At 46.3% G+C, this 26,836-nt stretch overlaps 1 protein-coding gene across 1 annotated transcript; it reads right to left on the bottom strand.

Annotated features, from left to right (window-relative positions):
- Nucleotides 1-397: 397 nt before the first annotated feature.
- Plaat5 (phospholipase A and acyltransferase 5) lies at nucleotides 398-26,477 on the bottom strand. The gene is made up of 7 exons (XM_038347821.1): nucleotides 26,315-26,477; nucleotides 25,773-25,866; nucleotides 24,617-24,725; nucleotides 7,693-7,801; nucleotides 4,013-4,275; nucleotides 2,776-2,976; nucleotides 398-1,335 (listed from the first exon to the last, which is right to left on the bottom strand). Exons 1-6 carry the CDS (start codon nucleotides 26,460-26,462, stop codon nucleotides 2,884-2,886), a joined length of 816 nt encoding a protein of 271 aa, XP_038203749.1. The 5' UTR covers nucleotides 26,463-26,477; the 3' UTR covers nucleotides 398-1,335; nucleotides 2,776-2,883.
- Between the last annotated feature and the right edge of the window lie 359 nt (nucleotides 26,478-26,836).

The raw sequence follows: 26,836 nt of genomic DNA, 5'->3' as shown, positions 1-26,836 counted from the left end.
ATGCCAGGTGAACCAGCCCCTCCACTGGGCCTACCTCACCTTCCAATGTTGGATCTTAGAAACATTCACATTCAGGTCACTTTCCCTCGGGCCTCCCCTTCTCTCTCCCCCTTCCCTCGCCCTCCCTACCACCAACGGAGACGCATTCCCACTCAGAGCGGCGACACGACAGGTCTCCTCAAAGCAGGGATTTCAATTTCTAGTCTACAATGCAAAAACTGCTACAAGTTTTTTTTTTGTTTGTTTCTTACAAAAAGCTTTAATAAAGTCTCACCTCCTCGTCTTGAAGGTGTAAGGTGTGAATCCCAGAGCTCATGGCCTTACAGACAGCTTGGAAGTAGAAGGGACTGCTGTCCAGAAAGTGGTCTATGGCCCCATGTGTCTTCATCCTCCTGACTCAGAATGCCAGTGGTCTGGCACCCGGGTGCCCTGAACCACTGCTTATAGGCTGACAAATACAAAGCAGCTGGCACGTGGAATCTGGCACACTCTCAAATTGTGTGGTTTTTTTTTAATAGATGAGGGAACATAATAGATGATGTACTTGGCCCACGGAGTTCACACCAGAGAGCCAGAGCAATGAGCAAGAGGTGGCTGAGTTCACTTATTAGAGTCACTAAACACTTTATGGTGGGAGAGCTGTTTTTAAATCAAAGAAATCCCTGTTTGCTTATTAGACATCAATGTGGTCCGAGAGTTCAGAATCGTTAAGGAGTCCACTAAAACATGACAGTGTTTAAAGCTAAAGGCGGTGTGCTTGCAGAGGCCTGGTGCTTAGCTTCTGTTTCGAAGGAAGTCCCAACACAGATACTACCATGAGTAAGAGACTAAAGGAGAACTACTGGGAGCCCAGCTGATCTTCCAGGTGTTGGGGAAGCGTGGGGACTGGCTTCTTGCTAGTCATGATGCGCAGAAGTGGAGGCTTGCCTGACTACAGGTGTCCAGGGTGGCCATGCACAGTACACAGGCTGCTGGGAAAGAAACAAGCCCAGGCTCCTGAGGTATCAAGTTTGGGCTGCTGAGAAAGGGATGGAGGACAAACACCAAAGTGTTCCACTGTGTCTGTTCCCTTCCGACAGGAGAAAGGCCCCTGAGCAAGCAGCCTGAAAGCTCTCTGGAACACACTGAGGGATCCATCTTGCGGATGCATGCTGTCTGAGTCCTCCATATTTTCCAGGCACTTCCGGAGCCATGGGAGAAACCATCTCTGCTTTTCTGGGTGACTTCAGCTCTCCACAGAGTAAAATCCACAGGAACAATTTCAGATCTTCCATCAAAATTACTATTTCACTCACACAGTGGAGATCAGTGGACTTACATGTTTCGAATAGTCATCTGAAATCAGTCAGAATGGAAATTTCAATTTTTCTGGCATTAAAATTATAAGTTTTTAATAGTATCATTGGTTATGCTTTTAACTGAACATTTTTAAATTGTGAGGAGCAAAGTTGACACATGTGATGGTCAGGGTAAACTGACAACTTGACAAAATCTAGAATGACCTAGGAGATGGGTCTCTGAGCATGGCTGGAAGGGATGATCTTAACTGAGTTCAGGACAATCCACCCTGAATGAGGCCAGGGCCATTTTACAGGCTAGCTCTGGACTGGACAAAGGAAGGAGGACTGAGCAGCAACCGCACACCCATTCACTGTTCTTCTATTCTGACTGCAGACATAACGTGCCTGGCTCCCTCAAGTTCCTCACACGTGCTTCCTAGTCCTGGAGGATCGTGACCTGGGATTGTCAAATAAGTAAGTTCACAATTGCTCTGGTTGAGTTGCTCTTGTCTGGGTATTTTAGCAAGTAACAAGAACAGACTCTAAGACAGAAACCGGTACCAAGAGTGGGCTCCCTGCTGTGAAAAAACTCGCCATGTGGCTCTTCCCATCTTTTGAAGTGTTCTACAGCTAGAATGTGGGAGTTTGGAATTGGGGGTTAGAAAATCCTTAGAAGCTGGAAGTAGAACTTAATGATCAGTTCTGATGGGATCATAGAAGAGGAGAATGCTGAGGGAAAATTCCTGGCTCCAAGGACTCTATCAGGAACTGAGCTGGGCACCATTTGTGTCAGATTTGGGACAAGGATCTGGCTTCATCCTGCCCATGTCTGAGAGCCTGAGTGAAAATGAACTGAAGCATTATGGACTAGTTTGTTTGACAGATGGCGTGTTCAGACAGGAGAGTGTCCAGGATGGTGCTGAGAAGGTAGCTGAGGTTGTTAAAAAGACAATATATAATATATAATTAATTCTTTTAATTTTAAGCATGTGAATGTATTTGTGTCTGTGTGTGGGTATGCATTGGCACATACAGAGGCCAGAGGACAATACTAGAGTTAAAAGTTGTTGTGAGCCACCACCATGGTGCTGGGAACCAAACTGAGGTCCTCTACAGGAGCAGCAAGTGCACTTAACCACTGAGCCACCTCTCCAGTCAGATTAAGGCACAGTTGGCTCTGACATTTATTCCAGGACTGGGATAAGCAGAAGAAGGTAGAGACATCTAAGGACACTAGAAAGAACCCTGGGGAGAGGTCTTCATTTCTGGAAATGTTCAAAAGGAGTTTCCAAAATGTTTCTGATGATTTCCCACTGCCACAGAATGAACTTGGCCTTAGAAACAAACAAAGGCATAAGATTAAACAAACATGAAATGGCCCCAACAGTGCCTGGCACACAACAAGATTCACAACCCGTTATCAGTTCCTCCCCTGCTGAGCGTGTGAGGGTCTGCACCAGCTACAGTGGACAGCTCCAGTCTCCCGGACACTCACAGTCTTCTTAAACAGGGCCACTGAGCGAGGAAGGCGAAAGGGAAGAAAGGTGCACGTTTGCTCTGCCGCTGTCAGTGGCCCTTCCTGCGCTCGGACTCCGCAGCAGCTTCAAGCAGTTATAGACTTGGGTCTCATGCTATCCACCACTGCAGAGATGACAGCACCTGCAGCCTTCGCTCCCTCCACCAGGGCATGCTCCACCTGAAAAGCACAGTGGTTCGTGGGACAGTGGGTACCAATCTCAGGCTGGCGCACACCTCAGCTCCTACCCCTCCCATCTCCTTCAGGACCCAGCCGTCCAAGAGTCTTTTCCTATAGGAGGGGACCACTTATGCTATCCTGCATCTCCAACATCCCTAAAGTTTCCAGAGACCCAGCAAAGGAGGCATCTGAAGACAGGCACTCAGGGCAAGACAGGCTCCCTTTCCCCTGGCCATGGAACCTCTGGCCTTTTTCTTCCCCAGGAGCCGTTCAACATAGGATCTGCCTCCAGAGTAGTGCATGATGCAAGGGGTTCTCTCCATAGGATAGGCTGAAGCCACTGAGGAGCTCATTCAAAAAGGGACTCTGAAAGCCAGGGAGGGAAACTCACCTGGGCACAACTGCACGTGAATCGGTATTCACACTTAGCTCAATCTCGTGGCTCCTGGGCACACATGTCTTCAAAGGACCTCTTATTGTGCCCTTTATTTGCAGGCAACTGCTCATGGGATGGGAGATCCTTTATACTACAGCCCACCAAGCTTCTAGTACAAGGTCTCACAAGAACAGAGCCCAGGCAAGCCAAGGATACAGAGTAGAGAGGAGGATGCAGGAAAACAAAGTAGACAGAGGGGAAGGGAGCATGCTCTGAGAGGCAAATAACAGGGAGATTTGACCCCACTCTGTGCAGGGAAGATAAAAATCACAGGCGAAGCAAAAACAAAAAATGATGTCCTACCTTTAATCCTTTGGGTTTTTAAAATTATTTTACATATCTAAAAGGAGCTGCACATTCCCTCTGCTCATAAAACTTTTTTAGTAAAGGTCAACTATTATTGAGAGCAGCTTAAATTGTTACAGATATTTGGGCTTCCGGGCTCTTTCACATGTGTTGTATGTTATCACTGGCCTGTCTGAGCTAGGCAGGTAATAAGACAAGAGCTGGAAGATTGCACACCTATGCCTAGCACCAAAGGTAGTCCAACAAAGCCCAACAAAGCACAGCGAGGAGCCACTGGGGGCGCTCAGGACGCACCTGCTGGCTCCTGGGCACACCGTATCTAAGGTCGTTGACAAAGTGCTCACAGTTCCCATCAATCAGGCTATACTGCACTATCTTGTTGATCATGTGTTTTGTGCGCTGGATGATCTTGTCCACCGGGAGGGGCAGGTATGTCCCATCCAGCTTGTTGTTGATCTTCCAAGAGCAGCCATGCAGCACATCCTCCAGTCGGCTGTACTTCACCACAGCACGGTTGCTGAAGATAGACGTGATGCTGCCCACCTCAAACTCCTCACCTGGGGAACAAGGAGTAAGGGGTCAGGATATACCAGCTCTCCCTAAGACCTTTCGTAAGCCACTTCCCGTGAAGTTCTCTATCAAAACCATCGATTTAAAGCATTGCAGAGGAGAAGAAATTGGATTAAATGTACCATAGAGGACCAACTTTCCTGAGAGATGCTTTTCTTGGGGATGACTGGAGGGGATGCACATGTGGATGAGAGGGTGTGCACATGTACGTTGGTGTGGATGTCTGTGTAGAGGCCAGAAGTCAAGGTCAGTTATCTTCCTTAATCACTCTCCAGCTCTCCAAGAGCTCACCTATTGGCTAGACAGGCTGGCCAATGGACTCTGGAATCACCTGTCTCTGCCATACACAGATTTTTCATGAGCACTGGGGATCTCTACTCAGAATCTCATGCTTGTGCAGGAAGCACAAAACCAACCGAGGCAGGCCCCACCCAAGAAATCTTCTGTCCTGAGTTACACGCTCTGTTCACCTACAGAAGAATCTCTCGTTAGTAACTCTGAAAATGCTTTATCACACAGCCCTGGACTAGACTGCACTGGCCCAGCCTTTCTTAGAAGCTGAGTCTTGTTTCCCAAGCATATGTCAGTAATCTCCACCCTCTGTGTCACCCCCGGATAAGGCTCTGTGATGTGCATGATAACAGTGGTCCTATAACATGCCTTCCTCTGCAAGGGGATAGTGAAGTATTTGGATCTCTGGTGCCTGTTCTACCACCATCCACTCAGATCCGGTGGTGTTCATTACCACCAAGGAGGGACTCGGGAGCTTTGGGGAAAAGAAATGTTTAAAGGTGCTACATTCTCTCACACTCAGTGTTTAGAAGACATAGAAACTCTAAGAGGGTCAGGAACCTGTCTGAGGTCACATGGGTAGACATTAAATACCACCTACAAGAGATGATTTTCAGTATTCTCATCTAAAAGAAATGATAGGTCTGGGGGCTGCTTAGTGGATAGAGCATTTGCCCACAAGCATGTAAATAAAAGTTTATATCCTCAGAACACACGGGAAAGCCTGGCAAGAATGGAGGCCATCTGTAACCCCAATCCTTGGGAGGGAGAAATGAAGACCCCCCAGAGCTATCCCAAAATTGGTAAGCTGAAAGGTCCAGAGAGAGAGTGATCAAGAAAGACACCTGATATCAAGGTGTCTGTTGGCATGGTGTGCTGTAGGGTAATCCTTCTTATGCTGTGAATATGTATTACTCTTGTTGGTTAATAACAAAGCTGTTTGGCCTATAGAAAGGCAGGATAAAGTTAAGTGTACAAACTGAGGACTGGGATAAGGAGGGCAGAGTTGAGAGAGATGCCCGTGAGCTGCCCAAGAAGCAAGATGTTAGAGTAATGTGGTATTCCCCTCTGTATGCTGTGATTGTGTTTTATTCCCACTGGTTAATAAAGAAGTAGCTTTTGGCCAATGGCTTAACAGAGTAAAGCCAGGCAGAAAATCCAAACAGAGATGTAGAGAGAGAGTAGGTGGAGTCAACGAGATGCCATGTAGCCACCACAGGAGACAGACGGAACATTACCATTAGGCCACAACCACATGGCGATATACTAATTAACAGAAATGGGTTAATTTAAGATATAAGAGTTAGCTAGAAATATGCATAAGCTATTGGCCAAGCAGTGTTGCAATTAATACAGTTTCTGTGTGATTATTTTAGGCCTGGACAGCCAGGAAACAAACAAGTAACCTCTGCCTACACTAGAGGACAGGTAAAGCCATGAGCCACATGGAAATATATAGATTAATAGAAATGGGTTAATTTAAATATAAGAGCTAGTTTGTAATAAGACTGAGCTATTGGCCAAGCATTTTGTAATTAATATAAGTTTCTGTGTGTTTATTTGGGATTGGACAATCAGGACAAAAGAAAAACTCTGCCTCCATTTATAATGATGACATTTCAGGCCTCCACATGTGAGCGCAAGAAAACATGCATACACACAGAGACCATTATATGCACTTACACATACAAAGAAAAAAAAACATTAGAGGAGATGGATATGCTAACCACCTGTGTGTGGTCATTGCACATCGCACAGCACTCTGAATCATACTGTCTCTCACAAACATTTACCATTATTGTATCAATTAAGGACAAGACATTTTAAAAGACTATTTTTCCACAGGAGCCACCTGGACGGTTGCACACAGTACATGTGTCTCTAAGATTTCCAAGAGCAAAAAGAATAAAATAATTTAAAAAATTTAAAAGTCCCTTATTCTATTCCTATGTGTCCCAAGAAAACCTACTGATTTCACAAAAATTAATTTAACTCCATTAACAGCCCTACTTTGTCCCTGCAGTGGCCACAGAGAGAGGAGCATTATGGGACCACTGTCAGCATGAACAGGCACAGAGATGACAGAATTTACCTTAGAGAAGGAGCTAGTGGGGGCGGGAGCCACTGCTAACCATCTCTTTAGCTATACAAGCAGGGTGTCTGGACACAGGCTGCAGGAAAAGGTGGAGACGGCTTTTCTATACCATGTTTCGGTGTTTTTACTTATCCTTTGAAGATTTCATACAATGTATTTTGATCATCTTCTTTTTCCTCCCTCAGCTCCCCCCAGATCCTCCCCCTCGCCTCTTTGATTAGGCTCCTAGACAGAGAATGGAGACAGGAAGCGGATGGGGTTGAAAAGAGAAGAGGAAAAGGACCCTGCTCTGCAGAAGGTCCTGCCAAGGTCAGGGATGGAGCCCAAGGGAAAGCCCACAGGAATCAAAGCTGCAAATCAAAGACCTTGGCAGTACTCTTCTGTGACTCCATTTTGAGCCAGCAAGAGCTACATGGGACACTTTGAAAGACATCAAATCACCCCTCCCCCACTCCCCACTGCACTCCCAGGACCAGAACCCTGAGACGGCCACTGTTCGATTGTAAGTTGTCTCACAGTCCTCTGCAATCTCCCCCTGTTTTCACCATCTGGTCCCTCACCAAATCCCCACTTCTCTTTAATGAGTCCCCACGCCCAACCAAAACCGTAAGACATGCAATAAGGACCAGGTGAGCATTTAGGGTAAGGCAGCCGAGAGCACACTGGAATATCAGGAAGACAGAGGCAGGAAGGTGACAAACGATGACAAGGAAGGGGGAAGCAGCAGTTAGGAAAAATAGGAAACAAGTGACATGGGAGCTTCTGCCCTCCGCGGTGTCCTTAGAAACATTAGGAAGGATGCTAAATGATTGACATCAGAAACAGAGGTCGAAGGGGACTTTAGGGACACTCTACTCCCCTGTCATTCTTAACGCTGGATACTTGGTGATCACTAATAAATAAATGTCCAGGAATGTTGGTGCTAAAAGGCAGTGACTGAATACCACAGTGAGTGGCCAGCCTTCTGTTGATTTTGCTAACTTCCATAGCAGTATCTCAATAGAGCGTCCACTCTTACTTGGGGGAGCCAGGTGGACCACACAATCATCTTCTACGTAGATGGCCCAATGTTCATAGCCAATTCGAAAAATCTCAATGAGGTCTCCGGGTCTGGGTCTTGGTTTGTCCTATGATAGGAAGAAAGAGAAAGATAAACTGAACGTGTCCAAGGAATTCCAGAGCCACAGCTCAGCCTGTATGTAGGTCACCTCACTGTGGCCCATCACTTGACAGAAATCCAACCTGAACCCTCTTCACCAGAAGACCTAGATGTGCCCTTCCCTGACATAATACCAGGTTGTCTGAGTTGGTGATCAGTGTGTGGACTCTCTGCTCTGAATGCACCAACGCATTCCCTGCAGTCCCTGTGGCATGTGCTGTAACTCCTGTCACTTCTCTTTGGGAGCAAGCATATTAAGCTTTCAAAGTAGTGGGTGCTGGAGAATCACTGCAAGAGGAAGGAGCCTTGTGCAGCGTCAGGGGTGGACAGACAGGATGCTGGTCACTACCAGGGTGTGTACTGCCTTGGCTCAGAATCCTCAGCACCATCCACCTTGCAGTCCTGGCCTGGGGCAGAGCTCTCTGCAGCATGTCTGATGTCATGACCAGTGTCTAAAGGCCTGCCACCCTTACTGACAGTCTGACTCCCTCTGCAAGTCCCCTAGGTGGCTCACTAGCAGAATCACCAGGGAACCTGTTATCAGATGACTTCAATCACATGATGCGGGATTCCCCTCTGTATGCTGTGAATACCATTGCTTAATAAAGAAACTGGCTTGGCCTGATAGGGTAGAACAGAGCTAGGTGGGGAAAACTAAACTGAATGCTGGGAGAAGGAAGGCTGAGTAAGAGGAGAAGCCATGGAACCGTTGCCAGAGACAGACACGCTGAAACCTTGCCAGCAGGCCACGAGCCTCGTGGTAAAGTATAAAATACGAAGATGGGTTAAATTAATATGTAAGAGTTAGCCAATAAGAAGCTACAGCTAATGGGCCAAGCAGTGATTAATTAGTACAGTTTCTGTGTGGTTATTTCAGGGCTGAGTAGCCAGGAACAAACAAGCAGCCTTACTATAACAATCACAACTCTCCAACGAAGTCTGAACCTCTCCCAAGTGTGTCCTTCCCTGAGGACGTTCCCTCAGTCCTGAGAGGCCCTACAGTCCCCACACTTCACAGACAAAACTTAAAACTCCTCCAGTTCAACCTACTGTGTGGCTCCTGCCCCCTGACTGGACCCAGAATGCTGATTCACTGTCTCTCAAAGAGGCCCAGAGGAGAAAGAATGCTCACCTCACAAGGTCTGTATGTGCTTCTGTGTCTGTGTGTGTGTGAATGTGTATATGTGTGAGTGTGTCTGGGTGTCTATATGTGTGTGAGTAGGTGTGAGGGTAAATATGTGTGAGTTTTGAGTGTGCAACTATAAGGGGTGGGGTGGTATGAGTATAAGTATGTGTGTGAATTGTGAGTGTGTGTGTGAGCATGTGAAAGCATTGGAGGCCAACTGGGGTTGTGAATGTGTGAGTGTGTATTAATGTGCGTGTGTGCACGCATGCGTGCACTTCAGGAAGAGAATGAACATGTCCATGAAGGGTAAGTACAACATTACAAATATGAGGAGCACACGCCTTTCATCCCAGCATTCAGAAAGCAGAGGCAGGCGGATCTCTGTGAGTCTGGGGCTAGCCTGGTCTACAGAGCCAGTTCTAGGACAGCCAAGGCAACGCAAAGAAACTCTGTCTCAAAAATAAAAACATGAGGAGCATCCAGGTCATTAAAAATTATTTATTAGTGGCCAGTGAGGTGGCTCATCGAGTTAAGGTACTTGTCCCTAAGCCACATGACCTGAGCTCAACCCCAGAACACATACAGTGAAAGGAGAGAACACAGGTTTGTCCTCTGATCTTCACATATGCACTGTGGCACACACACACACATACATGTGAACATGAACACACACCACATGAACACACACATACACATGAACACACACCAAATTTATTATTATTTTTAATACAAGTTGGGTGTGGTGGTACATGTCTTTAATCCCAGCATTCAGGAGGCAAAGGCAGGTGGAACCCTGTGAGTTCAAGGCCAGCCTGGTGTACAGAGTGCAGCTGTTCTCAACCTGTGAGTTGTGACGCTTTGGGGGTCAAACGATCCTTTCACAGGGGTTGCCTAAGACCATCTGCATATCAGATATTTACATTGTGATTCATAACATAGCAAAATTAAAGTTATGAAATAGCAAAAAAATAACTTTATGGTTGGGGGTCACTACAACATGAGGATCTATAATAAGGGTGGAAGCATTAGGGAAGTTAAGAAGTACTGACATAGTGAATTCCAGGATAGCTGGGGTTACATAGAGAGACCATCTCAGAATATCAAAAAAAGTTAATAATAGAAGTAAAAATATGTATTGGTCACTTAATCCATGCCAACTATTGCTGTGCTGGGCATTAAGGGTGCATATCAGTCTGGAACAGTTTATAACACTTAAATATTAAGGATGTTCACTGGTGTGTCTGGGGAAATGTGCAAAGGAAGGTGAAGGGCAATTGGGCAGATGAGTGAATACGAGTGTGTGTGCATGCACATGTGTGTGCATGTGTGTGTGCGTGTGTATATGTACACATGTGTGCAGCATATGTGTGCCTGCTGACATTACACAAATGCCTGCGGTGCCATGTACACATAACACACATGTACCCTGATGTGTACCCAGTAAGCTTCCCCAATAATTGATTTCCTGCAATCACCAAAATTCCTTTATCCTTTCTATTCCAGTAACGGGCTCTTTAACATAAGATTTCTTTTTATTTTACATATTAATCCCAGTTTCCTCTCCCCCCCCCCTCCTCCTGCTCCCTCCACCTTCTCCCTACCCTACCCCCCATCCATTCCTCAGAGAGGGTAAGACCTCCCATGGCGAGTCAACAAGGTCTGTCAGGTCATTTGAGGAAGGACCAAGCCCTCCTCTCTGTATCTAGGCTGAGCAAGGTATCCCTCCATAGGGAATGGGCTCTAAAAAGCCAGTTCAAACACTAGGAATAAATAAATAGTTCAAACACAGCCAGAGGCCCCACAAACTGCCCAAGTCACACAACTGTCACAAAACATTCAGAGGGCCTAGTTCAGGCTCCCCAGCTGTCAGTCCAGAGTCAGTGAGCTAGCTCGGGTCATCTGTTTCTGTTTGTTTCCCCATCATGATCTTGATGCCTTAGCTCGTAATATCGCTCCTCCCTCTCTATGACTAAACTCTAGGAGCTTGGCCCGGTGCTTAGCTGTGGATCTCTGCATCTGTTTCCATGAATTACTGGATGAAGGTTCTATGATGACAGATAACCAGCCTACAGTCCACAACCCCAGAGAAGCCAGGAAACAAGGACTCTAAGAGAGACATACACGGATTCCCCCTGGAAAGGAAAAATAGACAAGATCCCCTGAGTAAGTTGCAAGTGTGGGGAAGGGGGAGTAAGAAGGGGAGGGAGGAGGGAGGAGAACATGAGAGATCATGAAGGTCGAGTTGGGGGAGGAACAGAGACGGAGAGCAAGGAAAGAGATATCTTGATTGAGGGACCCATTATGGGGTTAGCAAGAAACCTGGTACTAGGGAAATTCCCAGGAATCCACAAGGATGACCACAGCTAAGAATCTAAGCAGTAGTGGAGAGGGTGCCTGAACTGCCCTTCCCTGTAAGCAGATTGATGGCTACTTCAACATAAGATTTCTAACCTAAGCTCTTTTTCCTGGACGGCCTACCTATCCCCTAAGTGTGTCAGGGGGTGGTCCTGGGAGAGAGGGGCTTGCTCACTGCTGCCCAGACTAGGAAGTCAGAGTCAAGAGAGGTGTGAGCTACCGGATGTTCCTATCCCCCTTGCATTATACAGCTCCTGTTGTAGGAGGCCACTTGTTTGTTACCAGCTGCTCAACCCCGAAATGTTCCCGAGAGAATGTTGAGCACCGAAGACACTCCACTTGTAGTTTGTTTTCTTCTTGGCACAATTGGTCTTTGGCCAAGGAACTGGCAATGCCTTGACCACTGACAAAGCACATGGTACCTGGTCTGGACAAGCAGGACACAAGGAAAAGGACTGCCAAACCTTGCCAAGACAGGGTAAGATGGTTCTGAAAAATTTCCTGCCTCTGAAAATGGTCTGTCAGTTACACTAGGCCTTAGCCAAAGTTGGTTGCTTCAATATTGCAAATGAGACTTTGGGTGATTGTCTCTGTCATATACTGCTGGCTTTGGAAGCTGTTTGACTACACTTCCTGCCTACTCAAGTAATATTATCTCCCTTCTCAGGCCTTCGATGGGGTTGAAGATTAAATAGTCTTAGTTACCTTCCTCTTATGATTTAGCCAAGCCATTTCCATATTCTTCCTCTTATGATTTAGCCAAGCCATATTCTAGACTCTTTAGAATAGAATGTTTATTAAACATTTAGCATATGTTCCTTGCTTAATATTGTTTATGTTGGCTGCAACCCTAACTTTATACTTGATATCTGTTCCTAATGTATATAGTTTTGCATTGGGTTTGGTACTCTCTTATTTAGACAAAAGGGAAAGGTGATGGGAAATCTCTGTAAGCTAATGAACTTTAAGGGGTGGGACCAGGTTAGGGTGTGGCTTTCTGGGACCTGGAGAAAAGCACCTGGCAACCCAGGGTTCTCTCTCTCTCTCTCTCTCTCTCTCTCTCTCTCTCTCTCTCTCTCTCTCTCTCTCTCTCTCTCTCTCTCTCTGTGGTTCCCACGCTACACAGCTGAGCTTGAACTTCTCGTTCCTGTTTCGTGAGTTTGCCCCTTCTAATAAAGAAAAATGCAATTGCTCTATCTTGCAGCTAGCCTGGTATTTATCAACCCACGATAATTCAACATGCTCCTTATCACAAAAATATGTGTTTCTCAACCACTGCTTTACCAGAACAAGAATTCGGACAGAGGAGCTGGAGAGATGCTCAGCCATCTGCTCTAGCAGAGGACCTGGATTTGGTTCCCAGCACCCACATCAGGTGACTCACAACTGCAGCCCCAATTCCAGGGTATCTGACACTTCTTCAAACATCTATTCTCATTTGTTCCTTTTGCCCAGTCCCTCTCCTGCCCCCAGGCTGGGTCTTTTCCTTCCACTAAGTCAGTCCCAACTTCTGCTTTTTCATACCTGCATCCATTGCCCTCGTCTCCCCTTAAGATCTCTTACACACGCACACACACACACACAAACACACACACAGAGAAAGAGGGGAGAGAGAGAGAGAGAGAGAGAGAGAGAGAGAGAGAGAGAGAGAGAGAGAGAGAGAGAGTTTTAAATCTAGGTTTTGCATATGAAACGTGGTACATGATTCATCTTTCTAAGTCTGGCTTGTTTCGCTTCACACGATGATTTTTAGTTCCATCCATTTTCCCTTTTCTGGCTTCTGATTCTCCTCCTCACCAAGGGCTACAGGTTGTTATTGATAGTTTAGTGACCCACACAGACCATTTCTGTATCTACTTAAGATTTCTTCTCCCCAGCATCTTGTTTCTGTTAAGCCTGGCTTCTGAGCTCAGCATCACCCAATGGTCCACCCACGACTGTGGCCACACCTTAAGCCAGAAAAGCTTTGTCTTTTCTGGATGGGTCTCCACACGACTTGGAGAATTCACTCAAAGTTACAGAAGTGCTTAAGTGTGTGTCAACTTCTGCTCTCTGTACTCAGTAACAGACTCACCAGGGTCCTGGGTCCCCCTGAATGCGTGTGCCAGCCTTGCACACACCTTCCAGTGCAGCTGAGATGTGGCCTTCTCAAGGTCTTCTTCAGCTATCCCTCACAGTACAGTTCTGGTTGGCTAGTTTGGCTACTGCTTACCCCAGTCAGTACTGTAACCCTGGGCCATGCATCTGTGCCACTGAAATAACCATTGCCTTCGGCAGCACCACTGGCAACGGAATCACCCATATTGTGCTCCCTCTGCTGCCACGGTCAACAGACCCTCTAGTACCCCAGCCAGCCAGGGCACTGTGAAGACTTCACTGTCCTTTCAGAGGGTCTGAGATCCAGAGTCCATCCTGAATTTTAATATTTCTCAGTGTGAGAGCTGGAGAGATGGCTCAGCAATTAAGAGCACTCACTGCTCTTTCAATGATCCAGGTCCAGTTCCCAGCATCCACATGGTAACCCACAACTGTCTCTAACTCCAGTTCCTTCTTCTGGCATCCCGGTGCATGAAGCACTTACAAGGGCATCAACATACATGCAGACAATCATATACATAAAAATAACATCTTTTATTAAAAATACTTTGTTCACAGGGCTGGAGAAATGGCTCAGCAGTTAAGAACACTTGGTTCTTGCAGAGAACCCAGCTTCAACTCCCAGCACCCACACAGATACTCACGACCATCATAACTCCAGTTTCAGGGGATCCAATGCCCTCTTCTGACCTCAAATACCAGGTACACAGACTTACAAGCAGGTAAAACAACCATACACATAAAATAAAATTAATGACTTTTTTTAATTAAAAAGAAATGCCCGCAGTGTGTTGCAAGCTTTCAGTCAGATTTTCAGGGCCTTTAACACACTATCTGGGCAGTTCCTCCGAGCTTTGGCTTTGTGGGAAGAGGATGAGCCGAGACCTGGGCATCTGTCCCACAAACCCCACTCACTGGAAGAATTCCTTTTTCTAGCACAAGGCACACAGTCTATACCACTATACTTCACCAGAGAAACTGAAGCTAAAGGATACAAAGAGCTAGCAAGACCCAGAGAGTCTATCCCAGTCAGTTCCTTGAAAGGATATTTCATTTGTATTTTAGTAAATAAAGCTTGCCTACAGACCAGGCAGTGGTAACACACACCTTTAGTTCCAGTAGCCACACTAGTTTGCCAGAGAAACCGTGGGGAGTGGGAGGTAGTGGGCCACGCCTTTAATCCCAGCCCTAGAGGGGAACCTAAAATGACAGGAAAAAACTCTAGGACACAGTCTCATTCTGAGGTAGAGGAAAGAGCCAGTGGCTGGATGGATGGCTTTTCTGACCTTCAGGCTGGGATAGTCTTAATCATGCTACAGTTCCTAACAGAGCCAGCTCTCCTTTTCTGACTGAAGGGGAAACGCTATGACAAGTGCTGGCCACTAGAAGGCAGCCCAAACCAGGCTTCAAATCCAGAAAGCCGACTCCGTGGTAAACTTAAAAATGGAATTCAAGGTCTCCATCAAATGCCTCCCCTCCGAGTTCAGGGAACCTCGGGAAAGAGGAAGAAAGCAGGTAAGAGCCAGGGGGTATGGAGGACAACAGGAAAACGAAGCCCTCTAGATCAGCTGAGCAAAGATCATATGAACTCACAGAGACTGACGCAGCAAGCACAGGGCCAACACAGGCCTGCACCAACCAGGTCGTGTGTGTGTGTGTGTGTGTGTGTGTGTGTGTGTTCAGAAAGGCATGGCACACCAAGCTGAGGCAGGACCAAGCTCCTCCCCTGCATCAAGGCTGGAACATTCCACATTCCAGCACGCAGAACAGGTTCTTCCTCTGCGTGTGTAGTATTGCTTTCGGTTTAGTGTTTTTATTGGCCTCCTGAGTGTGGGAAAGAATGGGTCTCTGCTTCAGCGCCTTCTCTTGGATTTGTTTTCCTTTTGTTGGTTTGCCTTGTCCAACTTTCCATGTGATAGGTTTGGGGACTTTGTTTTATCTTACTATATTTTATTATATTTTGTTATTATCCCTTAGAAGCCTGTTCTTTTCTAATGAGAGACCAAAAGGGAGTGGATCCAGATGGGAGGGAAGGTGGGAAGGAACTGGGAGGAGCAGAGGGAAGGAAAATTGTAATTAGGATAGAGTACATGAGAAAAGAATCTATTTTTAATAAAAGGGGAATTTTTTTTAAAAAGATCCCATAAAAATGGATTTCAAGATCCATTACCTCCCCTTAAGTCCAATTACAGAGTTTGATGTGGGATTCCCCTCTGTATACTGTGAATGCCATTAGTTAATAAAGAAGTTGTTTTGGACCTGTGGTAGGGTAGAGCAGAGGTAGATAGGGAAAACTAAACTGAATGCTGGGAGAAAGGAGGCAGAGCCAGAGAGAAGTCATGTAGCCCCGCTGGAGCCAGATGGAACTTTACCCAGTTAGCCATAGCCACGTGGCAATACACAGATTACTAGAAATGGGTTAAATTAAGATGTAAGAGTTAGCCAATAAGAAGCTAGAGCTAATGGGCCAAGCATTGATTTAATTAATACAGTTTCTGTGTGGTTATTTTGGGGCTGAGCAGCTGGGAACAAACAAGCTGCCTCTTCTTACAACAAGAGTTGTTGGTTACCTCCAAGGTGTGTGTGCCAGCCACTATTAGACCCCTAGGATTATCATACGATGTACATTACTATGGCTCATAGGCATCATAGCTGGTTAAGACTGTTGGTGGCTTCCCTCATTTAAAAGCTTGTGTGGTGCCTTCTGGTACAATGAAAAGCAATCCTTTTCAGGGAGGAGGCTTTCAAGTCAGATCTTCAATGAAACCCTACAACTGCCAATTTGCTAAACCAGTATAATCACTAACCACATTCTAAATATAATTATACCCACAGATAAGTGTTCTCATCCCTCACTGAGGAAAGTTATCTTTTCAACAGAAGGAAGCCACAACTGATTAAAATGTAGAGTTGTAGAGCCCTGTCCCAACAGATTCATCTACAACACAGGTCCTGCACCTGATGCTCAGAATCATAAAGTCTCACCAGCGTGGCTGCTTAAACAGGACCTGAACAAAGAGGGCAGCAATAGACAAACTAATGCAGAAGGGGAAAACCCCAGAAACCTCAGCCCAGACAAAGAACTACAGCAACTGAGGAATGTTGTGATAGAGAGAACGCCTCTTCCCCAGGGAAGAGCACCCAAGAGAATTCACTATGCAGTCCCAAATGGTCAGCCCTGAAAACGTACATACAAGTTACACTATACAGATTAAGCAGATTGTGTTTATATAGTTATGAATGAGTATCTATACATCTCTATAACAAGAATTAAAGAAAAAGAGGCCATGAATTTGAAAGAGCAGGAGCGGTACATGGAAGGGCTTAAGGGAGGAGAGAGAAGGGAGAAATTATGTGATTATATTATAATCTCAAAAATAAAAAATATAATAAACCACACACATAAATGGATTTCATTTTCCTTGGTTCTAGGACAGAAAGAGAGATGTGCAGATGTAACCCCTTCCTAAAGCTCAGGAAGGGAGCAAGGGGGTATGAAGTGAGGAGCGTGAAGAGTGAATAAGAGCTGTGAGAACAGTGTGTACGAGATGATCCGGAGGTATGGAGAGGCCAGAAGAGGGACCTGGGTCTCCTGCAACTAGAGTGTTACAGGCAGTTGTGAGTCATCTAGTATGGGCTCTGGAAAATGAACCTGGGTCCTCTACAAGAGCAAGTGCTCTCAACCCCTGAGCCATCTTTCAAGCCCAGACAACAGTGTTTTTAAATGTCAGTAAGGAAGTATAGATTTCTAATATTTTTTATATTCATCTTTTAAAAAAATCAACATGAGTTCAAAACTTTCATACACATATGCAGGTGAAGAATTGAATTGCTTTTAATCCTATACAAGTTGCTAATTCATGGATTTTCTATTTTTCACTTTGCATATAAATAAGAGAACTTATTGGATCCAATGTACTTGAATGGATATATATATATATATATATATATGTATTAAGCTAAGTATAAATATAAGTAAATATAAGCTAAGTATAAGTAAATATATATATATATACATATATATATATATATATATATATACTAAGCTAAGGCCATACTATCGTGTGTGTGTGTGTGTGTGTGTGTGTGTGTGTGTGTGTGTGTGTGTGTAATACAGAATACATTTTGGGCCCATTCTCATTGATAACACAGCCTAAAGGCCATTAAATCTAAGTCTTGGCACTGTACAGAAAAGAGGAAGAAGAGGGGGAAGAAGTAGAAGACGGGGAGAGGGGGTGAGAAGACAGTGGAAGAAGGGGAGGGGAGAGGAGGGAGCAATAAAAGGAGAAGGGAGGGAGGAGGCCACCATGTCACCAACAGATGAATGAGCACATATATAAAGACAGGCATGGGAGGCCAACACAATCAACCTCTGCTGTCTCTGGTCCTGATCAGGGTAGGAGGCTGATGATGGTGGTGTGGGGCAGGTTTTTCTGAGTCTGTCCACAGCACCTCCCCAGGTAAGCTATGGTGTTACCTCTGAACCACCCACCGGCTCAATATCACTGTACCCAAGCACAGACCTGAGGATCTGAGAGTCCCGCCCAATGACACTTCCCCTTCCCTCTATCCAGACTATTGAGCCAGTAGGTGCCATAGATGCTCTCTCTGGGAGCCGACTTCCCTACCGACAAAAACACCACAACTTTCCAGGCAACCAGATTGTTGCATTCACATTGGTGACACAATACCATGGCAGTAAGCAGTAAGGAGTCCAAAAGACCTTTCCTGGAACAGATGCCCAGATGCCAACAGGACAGCGCACACTGACCAAGTCTACACCAGAAAACGAGCCACTTCAAGCATGGAGGATGATGAATAAACCTTGTGGCCTAAGAAACAGGGAGTCAGAAAGGAGAGAGGAAACCTGAAAGCGTGAAGGCATTGTCTTGAAGAGCTGGGGAAATGGCTTGGTGGTTCAGCGCACTCCCCATCCTTCCAGAAGACGCAGGTTTGGTTCCCAGCATTTACATGGCAGCTTACAACCACCTACAACTCCAGTTCAGGGTCTCTAACATACTCCTCTGGCCTAGACAGGCACTGCATGCGTGTGGCACACATAGATATAGGCAAGGAAGCCCTCACGCTCATCAACCAATAAGTTTTCTTGAGCTTGGGGGAGATGCTTTCATTTGCAAATTTGTCACTAGGCAGTCTAGCAAAGTAGAAAACTAAATGGCATTCACCACAGACTTGAGAGTCATCTGAGTTATTGACACTGAATGCAAGGTCCCATCATCCTCTCTCCATATTCTCTCATTCTCCAGTTTTTGGTGAAAAGCAGGAACTCACATCTACCTTCCAGAGGCCTCCAACACCAACCAACACTCCAGTGTTCAATTTCTTGGTACCTTACCCTGACTTTGACTCCACCCCACTCAGGAATCCACTGTAATTTCAAACCCCTTCAGCCATCTGCTGTTTATTCCCTTTGCATAGGATGCAACCCAGATCTGGCCCTTCTCCCAGAAACAGGCACCCAGAGAGAAAAATCAGTCATCTGTAAGGTGCCCAGACCCTGAAAGCATCATAAATCAAGTAGGCATAGAGCAAGGACGTGGGTGGAAAGTTTGTCCCTGCCTGGGGCAGGTGGTGAGAGCCCGACCACAAAATAGGAGTGTCACTTTCGACTGTAGAGGATCCAAATGCAAGACACGCCGACTCTTCAGTGGTATGTGACCAGACACCAGAGCAGCCATGGGCGCCTGAGAGAAGAAAATCATCACTTAGGACTGTGAGAGGAAGCTTCCAAAAGAGACAGACAGAGCGATGGAGGATGTGGGCGGGAGTGTGGGAGAGAGGGGGGAAGCTGCATCTGTGTTAAGGATTCTACAAGGCCAAATGAGGAAGCTTCATGGTTATGGAGACTTAGAATGTAAATTAGAGTAAAATTATCTTGGGATATTTTCAGTCTCTTTGAAAGCTACCCACTGTCCAGCGCTGTGTCTGACCTAACATTCTTTTATCAAAATCTCACAATTTACTCTTAACAGAACACTAGCCTTCCCCAATCCAAATGCTGAGACTGTCACAGACAGCAACTGAAACCTGTTGGAGAATGTTCCCAGCTTTGCTCAAGGGCCCTACCACTATCTGGGAGATGTATTCTTTTCTTTCTTTGGCAACTAATAAAACCTCATGTAAGCTCTTCCTCAGTAGAACACGGTGTTTGGGAAACCTGAGTCTGTGTTTCCATACCAGGATCCCACACACTTGACTCCAGAAAAACTTCTTATTCCCTCTGAGGCCAAACCTGTGCATGTGTATTTATGGGAATGATGGGAACATACTCCACACCCTCCCCCTAACCGAGGTGACACCTCAGTCATAAAGCCTGGAGGCTGAAGCATTAACAGGACACAAAGGAATTTGCATATGAGCAGTCCTCTCTTGTCCTCACGTTACCTTCTGCAGCTTCAACTATCTATAGCCATCCACTGTGGTCCCAAAATAGTAAATGGGAAAAAAATGCTAGAAACAAACAACTTCTAAACCTTGCATTTCTTGTATTCTGAGGACTACGGTGAAATCTTGTACCTCCTTGTTCTACCCCAGCTGGGACACAAGTCGCTCTTGCCCACATACCTGTGTGTATAGGCTGCCCTCCTGTTAGTAACCTGGTAAGAAAAAGCATAAACAGAAACTTCTGTATAGGGCTGGCAGTGACACCGTCCTTGGAGCAGGACAGTGTTCCTGTGTATACAAGCAAGCACGAACAGCACACACATATACGCCAAAGAGTGCAGAGCTGCCCAGCTCCTTTGATGAATCCTTCTTGGTGTTTACGTAATAGCAATCATAAAAACCTTTTGCAATCCCACTGACAGAGTGAGTGATACAGCAGACAGTGACCAGTGAGCTATTCTGTGTCACATGTTCAGTCAGGAGCAATCTCATACAAGATACGGATTGAGATCTCAAAGGCAAGAAGAAGAAAGTTGTGGAAGATCACTTCAGCAGGTGGGTGAAGGTGAGGACCTTTCTTATACAGGAGATGGAAGGTAAGAAACCAGAGACAGGGTGGTGGGCAGACAAGGCCCACCGGTTATTAGAGGCAAGGAACTCAAGAGGGCCTTTCCCAGAAGGAAAGACAGCAGCATGCATAAAAGGCCTGGCTGTGAGGCTCTGGCAGAGAGATGAAGACAACAGAGAAAGTCAGTCAGCAGCCAAGGGGTCCTGGACACGCCAGCAGGAGGGTTTGAAATCAAAAGCACAGTGAGAGGGGGTAGGGCCTTCAGCTTTTCCATCAAATCTTCATTTCAGCTTGAGTTCTCTTTGGTATGTTTCTCTCTTTATGAATTCGGTTTTTAGATCCTGGGTTGTCTTTGTTTTATTCAGTCATGAGTTTGTGTTTTTTTTTTTTCCTGGGCATCACTCGGGAGTGTATTCCTATGATCTTCAAGTTCACAGAGGTGTTAGTGTCTTCTTTAAACTCCTCGAATTCTTTGATCACACTCCTGACTGTTCTTTTAAATTCTGTGCCCTGGGGTTCATCTCAGTAATTCTCATGGGAGGGGGCATTTCTACAGGACTAGAGGATGTGGGCAGGAGAGGGCACATTGTCTTGGCCTTTCATATTGTTTCTCATGTGACTTGGACTTGTGGGCTCCTTTTGCTAGTTGCGTGTCTGATAAGAGTCAAGCCTGCCTCTGTTGGATGGGAGTTTGGTTGATTTCAGATCAAGTATGAGATGTTGGTAGGTCAGTCTTTCAGACACTCAATGCTGAGTTTTGATTGGAGGGACGAGATGATTCCAACTCAGTCGTAACCAAGAAAGCTTTGGCTGGGGCAGCCTGGGCTGGGAGTGTGGGGACAGTGTGGAAGGGTGATGTTCTGGGGAGCTCACTAGTCTAGGCCAGTGCCCAGACTCCAGACGGAGAGACGAGGGTCTATCTCAAGGAAAGAGCTGTGCGCTTTGCAATTGTCTGCTTAAGCTGACATGACCCAACTCCACTGACAGGATGCCTTAGCACATGTTAAGTTCTTCAGAATTCTCCAGACCAGGTGCGGCAAGGCAGGTGTCATTCTGAGATCCCTTCTTTCAGCTTACAGTAGCTACCACCTCACCTGTGCCCATGTGACTTTCCCTATGTGTGCTCTCACAGAGGATGGGGGTGAAGGTAAAGAGAAAGAAGGCTCCCTGGGATTTATTTTTTAAAAAAACACCAATTATGGTAACTCAGAACCTCACCCCATGGCCTCATTTAACCTTAACCCTCTTTAACAACCACACTGAGGGTTAGAACTTCAACATGTGAATTTTGGAGGGGATGCACACATCTATACTATAGGAGCACAGGTACGCTAGGTTTACAAGAGCAGAGAGGGACAGTCCTGGAAATCTATGACAAAAGCCCTAAGGAAACAAAAAAAAAAAAAAAAAAAAAAAAAAAAAACTTAGGTTCGCTGGAGGCAGACAATCATGAGGACTCTCCAGACACCTGAGACACCTGCACAGAGTGAGCAGGGCATAAACAGGGAGCAGATACATGGAAACAGGAAATGAAAAGATCGGGGGTAGAGGCGGGACCACATCTATGTCCAGCAAACCTCAAGACTTCATTTCGGGGAAAGAGCTGGTTAGCCTTCCCCCCAGCAAGCATCTGTCAGGAATATGGCCCCCAGCAGGTTGCCCACGCTTCCGTGGATGGATCTATACATGTGCACAGACCAGCAGTGCTAATTGGATTCAGTGTTTTTTAAAAAAAAAATGTGGCTATTACCAAAAGATATTGTATACATGCATTAAATTCTTAAAGAGCAGAGATATATTTTTAAACAGAAACAGCAAAGAAGCTGGTGTACCTCACATGCTAGGACACCACGATGATGCATCTACTTCCTCTTCTCTCTTGGCATTAATTCACCCCTGCTGTATAAGTGATAGGTAAGCCAGCACGGTAAAAGCAACAGAACTCGGATTTAATTGATGGGTGACCTGGGAAAGGATGGAGACTTCACAATGACCTGGAAAGGTTAAGTGACACTGGGAACAGGTCACAAGCATCCCATCGAGACACCTTGGGGACACAGACTCATGTTCAGACGAAAACGGGCTTTGAAGTGACAGGTCACAGCAAGTCTTTGTCACAACTCTCTAAGCAGGATCCTGAGTGAAACTATGTGTGAACGTCATACAAGGCCTGCACGGGGAGCTGATGGCCGTACAGCTTATGTAGTGGTTGCATGCCTTTGTATTTTCTTCTGTTCTGCTAAGGGGCATGGAAGACTCTGAGGACTTCTGGACTCTTGGGCAAAGCACTGCAGAGAAGCCAGGCCGTGGACTCCTTGCCACGCTGCTCAGTGCCACCTAGCTTTCCTCTACTCTGACCCCAGTTTGCTCGTCATATGGAATTACAAGGTCCTGACATTTGTTCATGATGTCACCTCAAATACTGGAACTCGCCTTCAAAGCACAAGTCTTGGTAACTTTTTCAGGGGAATCGTAAGTGTTAAAAGCAATGACCACCCTGCAGCTACAGAGGCAGCACGAACTTTCTGCCCCATAAAACTTACTGAAAAACAAACCTGATGTTAAGTGCTCAGCTGAGAACGTTTGTCTTGTGCAATACAAAGGCATTAAGAAGATTCATAACGATTACCAACTCATCCTATTCACTATAAATCAGTCCTTGGAAGCATCTGAGAGAACTGTTTTCAGTGCCCTCTGAAAAGAACCTTTAAGGAGAGCTTGGAATTCTCCTATGAAAATGAAAGAATGGCTGACATTTCTATGGCCCTAAATAATTGATCTTCAGACTCAACAGACACTGTTCTGTTATGTAATGAGAAAGTAAAACCTGTGGTTATTAGGACTATTCTTCTGCTAAAGGGATCATTTAACATGTAAACAAGATTACAAGGTCATCGTGAAAGCCAGTAGTAACTGTTACAGCTGGAGTCTCCAGCAGACCCTGAACATCTCACTAACCACTGCTAGAGTACTAGAAAAATCACTCACTGGGTAAAAGACAGTGCCACCAAGCCTGACAAGCTGAGTTTGATCTGGAATCCACATGGCAGAAGGAGAGAACCAGCTTCTTCAAGTTGTCCTCTGGCCCCCACAGAAGCCTGTATACCCACACACAATACATACATATACATACATACATACTATGACCGTACTTGCCAAGTCTCTAGAAAATGCAAAGTAATCTATAGCTGGCAGAAGGCAGACCGGCTGCTTCTTGGAGACAGAGGCATGCTGGTGACGGGAAGGGATTATAAACAGGCATTTTTAAAAAACATGTTTGATGGACATGCTGTCTCAATTGTGGCAAAAGCTTCACACTGTATACATGTATTTGTGAGATCACAGACTCCCTTGCTGGTGCATGTGAGCTCTCGCGCGCTCTCTCTCTCTCTCCCCCCCTCTCTCTCTCTTCTATCTCTCTCTCCCTCTCATTTTTTCCCTCCTTCTCTCTCTCCCTCTCGCTCTCTCCTCTTTTTCTCTCTCCCTCTCTCTCCCTCCTCTCTCTCCCTCCTTCTCTCTCTCTCCTTCTCACTCTCCCTTCTCTCTCTTCCTATCGCTCTCCTCTTTTTTCTTGCTCTCTCTCTCTCCTTCCTTTCTCTCTCTCTGCTAGACCATGCCCCCCCCCCCGTAACTCTCCCTTTCTGATACAGAGTTGATAAGAAAGCATGCTACTCTGTGGCCTTGAAGCCCTCCACCAACCCTATCCTCTGGAGCTGCAGAATAAAGCCATGTTTTTACCGATACCTGCCACCATGCCCTTGGGTACAGTGACAAGGCCAGGGCAGATCAAATGATATGAAGCCTGCCCCCTACAAGCACACACGCATACTTTAACACTCCCTCTGCCTCCAAGGCCCCACTATGCTGCTAAGATCAGTCTCCTCTGAGGCTCTCCCACTACAAGGCCCAATGCTGCCCCGTCCCGTGATGTGAGGCTCCCTGTCCTAATAAAGGTCTCCTGAGGGATAATCTTATATCAGCTCCTTCCCCGGAGCTGTCGGTTTTCTCTTTTCTTTTAGGCTCTAACCATATCAAAAGGTCTCTAACTGCATATTTTAAACATCTAGAAATTAAATATGGCTAAATATACCTCAGGAAAGCTACTTGAACATGCATAACAATATCTCAAGTCAGTGTAGATATTTATTAGACACAGCTAGAGTAAATTACAAAACAGTATGCAGTCACCAAGAGAGTAAAACACTCATTCCGTCAGTTCTTGGGATACGCACCTCGGCTGCTGGATGTTTCAGTTTGCCTTCAATCTCCAACTTGGGTGTTGGAATCAACTCTGTTCTCTTCTTGCTGGGTGTGATCTCCAAGTTAATTACCGACTTCTCTCTAGAAACGATTTTGCAATCACATCGTAAACAACATTATTCCACAGCTGTTGGGCAGTCTGTGTGACCAGTCACTTCAGCTCTGTGCTTTTAAGACACCTTCCAGTTTTGTCATTGAAAGAGACACACTTGCAGACTTGACTCCCTGAAGACGTTTGCTTTCGTGCAGTACAATCGCTGCTTTTCTGACAACTGTTAGAGGCTGAATGTGTAGGTGAGAGGCGTCACCCTCAGAGTCCCTGGTCTCAAATTCAGACAAAATATAGCAGGAGGGAGTGCTGCCATGAACTGCTGGCACGAGCTATCCTGAGTAATTCCACAAAGAGTGTTCTCAGGGACACAGCCCAGCAACGGTTCAGTTTGGACTGGCCCTACCCACCCTTCCTGCTGGTCCCTAAACACCGCCGTTATTTATTAAACCTGAGGCCAAAGACAATCAATTCTCAGCAATTTCCATTCTCCTCTTTCAGCTCTACATACTTCTAGCCCATGCCCTTGGAACACACTCTCGGTTTCCACCTTGTGCATTGTACTTTGCGCTTACTCCCAGATAAATTCTATTCTTCATTCTCCCTCCCCTCTGATCAGCTTTCCTAACGTGTTCATTATTCTTCTCAAACGTTTATCAGCAAGTGATACTTACACGCCGATTTTCATAGAAGACAGTAAGAGATTATGATACAGTGCAAAAAGTCTCACACCTCCTCTTCTCAACCCAACCTAACGCCCAAGCACAAGTCTCCTGAATTTTTCGTTCGTTTGTGCACCTACAAACCCACTCAAGTTCCAAGAGTCTGCAGAGTGGCCTTGTAAGTAAAACTTCAACACTTGGTATGACAACAGCCTTCATCATGTCTGCAGCCTAGTTCAATTTTACCCGGTGCTACTCACTGTTTTTTTTGTAGTCTGATTCAAGCAGAAACCACCTGGGGGAGTATTTGTTCTGCAGAACGAACATCTAAAACCAACATCTCAAAAAAAAAAAAAAAAAAAAAAAAAACTGCTAGTACCCAAAACCCCAGTTCAGTTTTTATAGACTAAATCTTACCGGCACGGCCAGCTTCCGGCCTGTTCCAACTTGAAGCTTTGCCTGAGCCGCTTAGGCAGGAGCTGGACCAATAGTGCTTGAGATCTCGCTGACTCTAATTCAGGAGGGAAGGGGTGTGATTTAATACACAACTGCCTTCTATACAGGAAGAAGTGAACCCCATGAAAGACCAACTCAAGTCAAAAGTGGACTGGGTGTTTTGCTTTAGAATGGTGTCTAAAGCCAGGTGTGGTGGTGAATGCCTCTAATCCCAGCACTCTGCAGGCCCAGGTAGGCACATCATTGTGAGTTCCAGGCCAGCCTGAATTCTAGGCCATCCAGGGCTGCATAGCAAGAAAGACCTTGTCTCCAAAAACTACAGTAAAAAAAGAATTAGAACTGTGCCCAGCTCCTGCTTTGCCCTCCATAAAACTTGAAGGGGACAAAGGGTGCGGGCTGTCTAGAGGCATAACTGCCAAACCATTTCTGACAGGGGGGCGACTCGCTGGGGCAAGAACCACCCAGAAAGGCTTCGAGGGAAAGGCCCCATTTTCGGGGCAGACCTGAGTGGGGCACGGCTAACTGTCCAGTTGCAGATTGGGTGTCACTTGAGCCGGTACTGGAGGTTCTCCAGATGGATTTGGGGCGCGGCCATGGGACCCTGGAGAGGCGGATCCCGTACTCCCCGCTGGCGGTCGGACTCAGGCCCATCCCGCTGTGGCCAGCGGGGACGAAGCGCCAGGAGAGCTCGCAGATGACGCGGCCCGGGGTCCGCAGAGCTCCGGGATCATGGGCGCCTGGTCCGCCGGGGCTAGAACCGGAGGTGAGCGAGGTGGAGCGGCGCCGCCAGGGGGCGCGCGGCAAACGGCGGTGAGGGCGCGCGGGGCTGGACGCGCGGAACGGGGACGCGCGCGAGGGTGGGTGCAGACGCTGCGCCTGTGCAGTAAGCTCGTCTGTGGTCACTGGCTGGAAGGAAGGAGCCACACCCTGAGGAAAGGCAGGCGCTGCACACTGGAGCTGGGTCATTCGTGGGTCGCGAGAGCCGCGCGGTCGCAGAGTCAGAGGTAACACCTGAGACCGCTGGA

The sequence above is a fragment of the Arvicola amphibius genome, chromosome 1 (assembly GCF_903992535.2).
Source record: "Arvicola amphibius chromosome 1, mArvAmp1.2, whole genome shotgun sequence".
NCBI lineage: Eukaryota > Metazoa > Chordata > Mammalia > Rodentia > Cricetidae > Arvicola > Arvicola amphibius.
Note: the sequence above shows the minus strand (reverse complement) of the source record. Positions and strands in the feature narration are given on the sequence as shown.

What these genes read in the sequence shown, in the direction of transcription:
- Plaat5 (XM_038347821.1), bottom strand. Translation starts at nt 26,462, where the DNA reads ATGGGCCTGAGTCCGACCGCCAGCGGGGAGTACGGGATCCGCCTCTCC. An exon ending in TGAAACATCCAGCAGCCGAG is followed by an intron (nt 7,802 to 24,616) that starts GTGCGTATCCCA and finishes TTCCTATCATAG; the next exon opens with GACAAACCAAGACCCAGACC. An exon ending in GTGTGCCCAGGAGCCAGCAG is followed by an intron (nt 2,977 to 4,012) that starts GTGCGTCCTGAG and finishes TGTGCTTTTCAG; the next exon opens with GTGGAGCATGCCCTGGTGGA.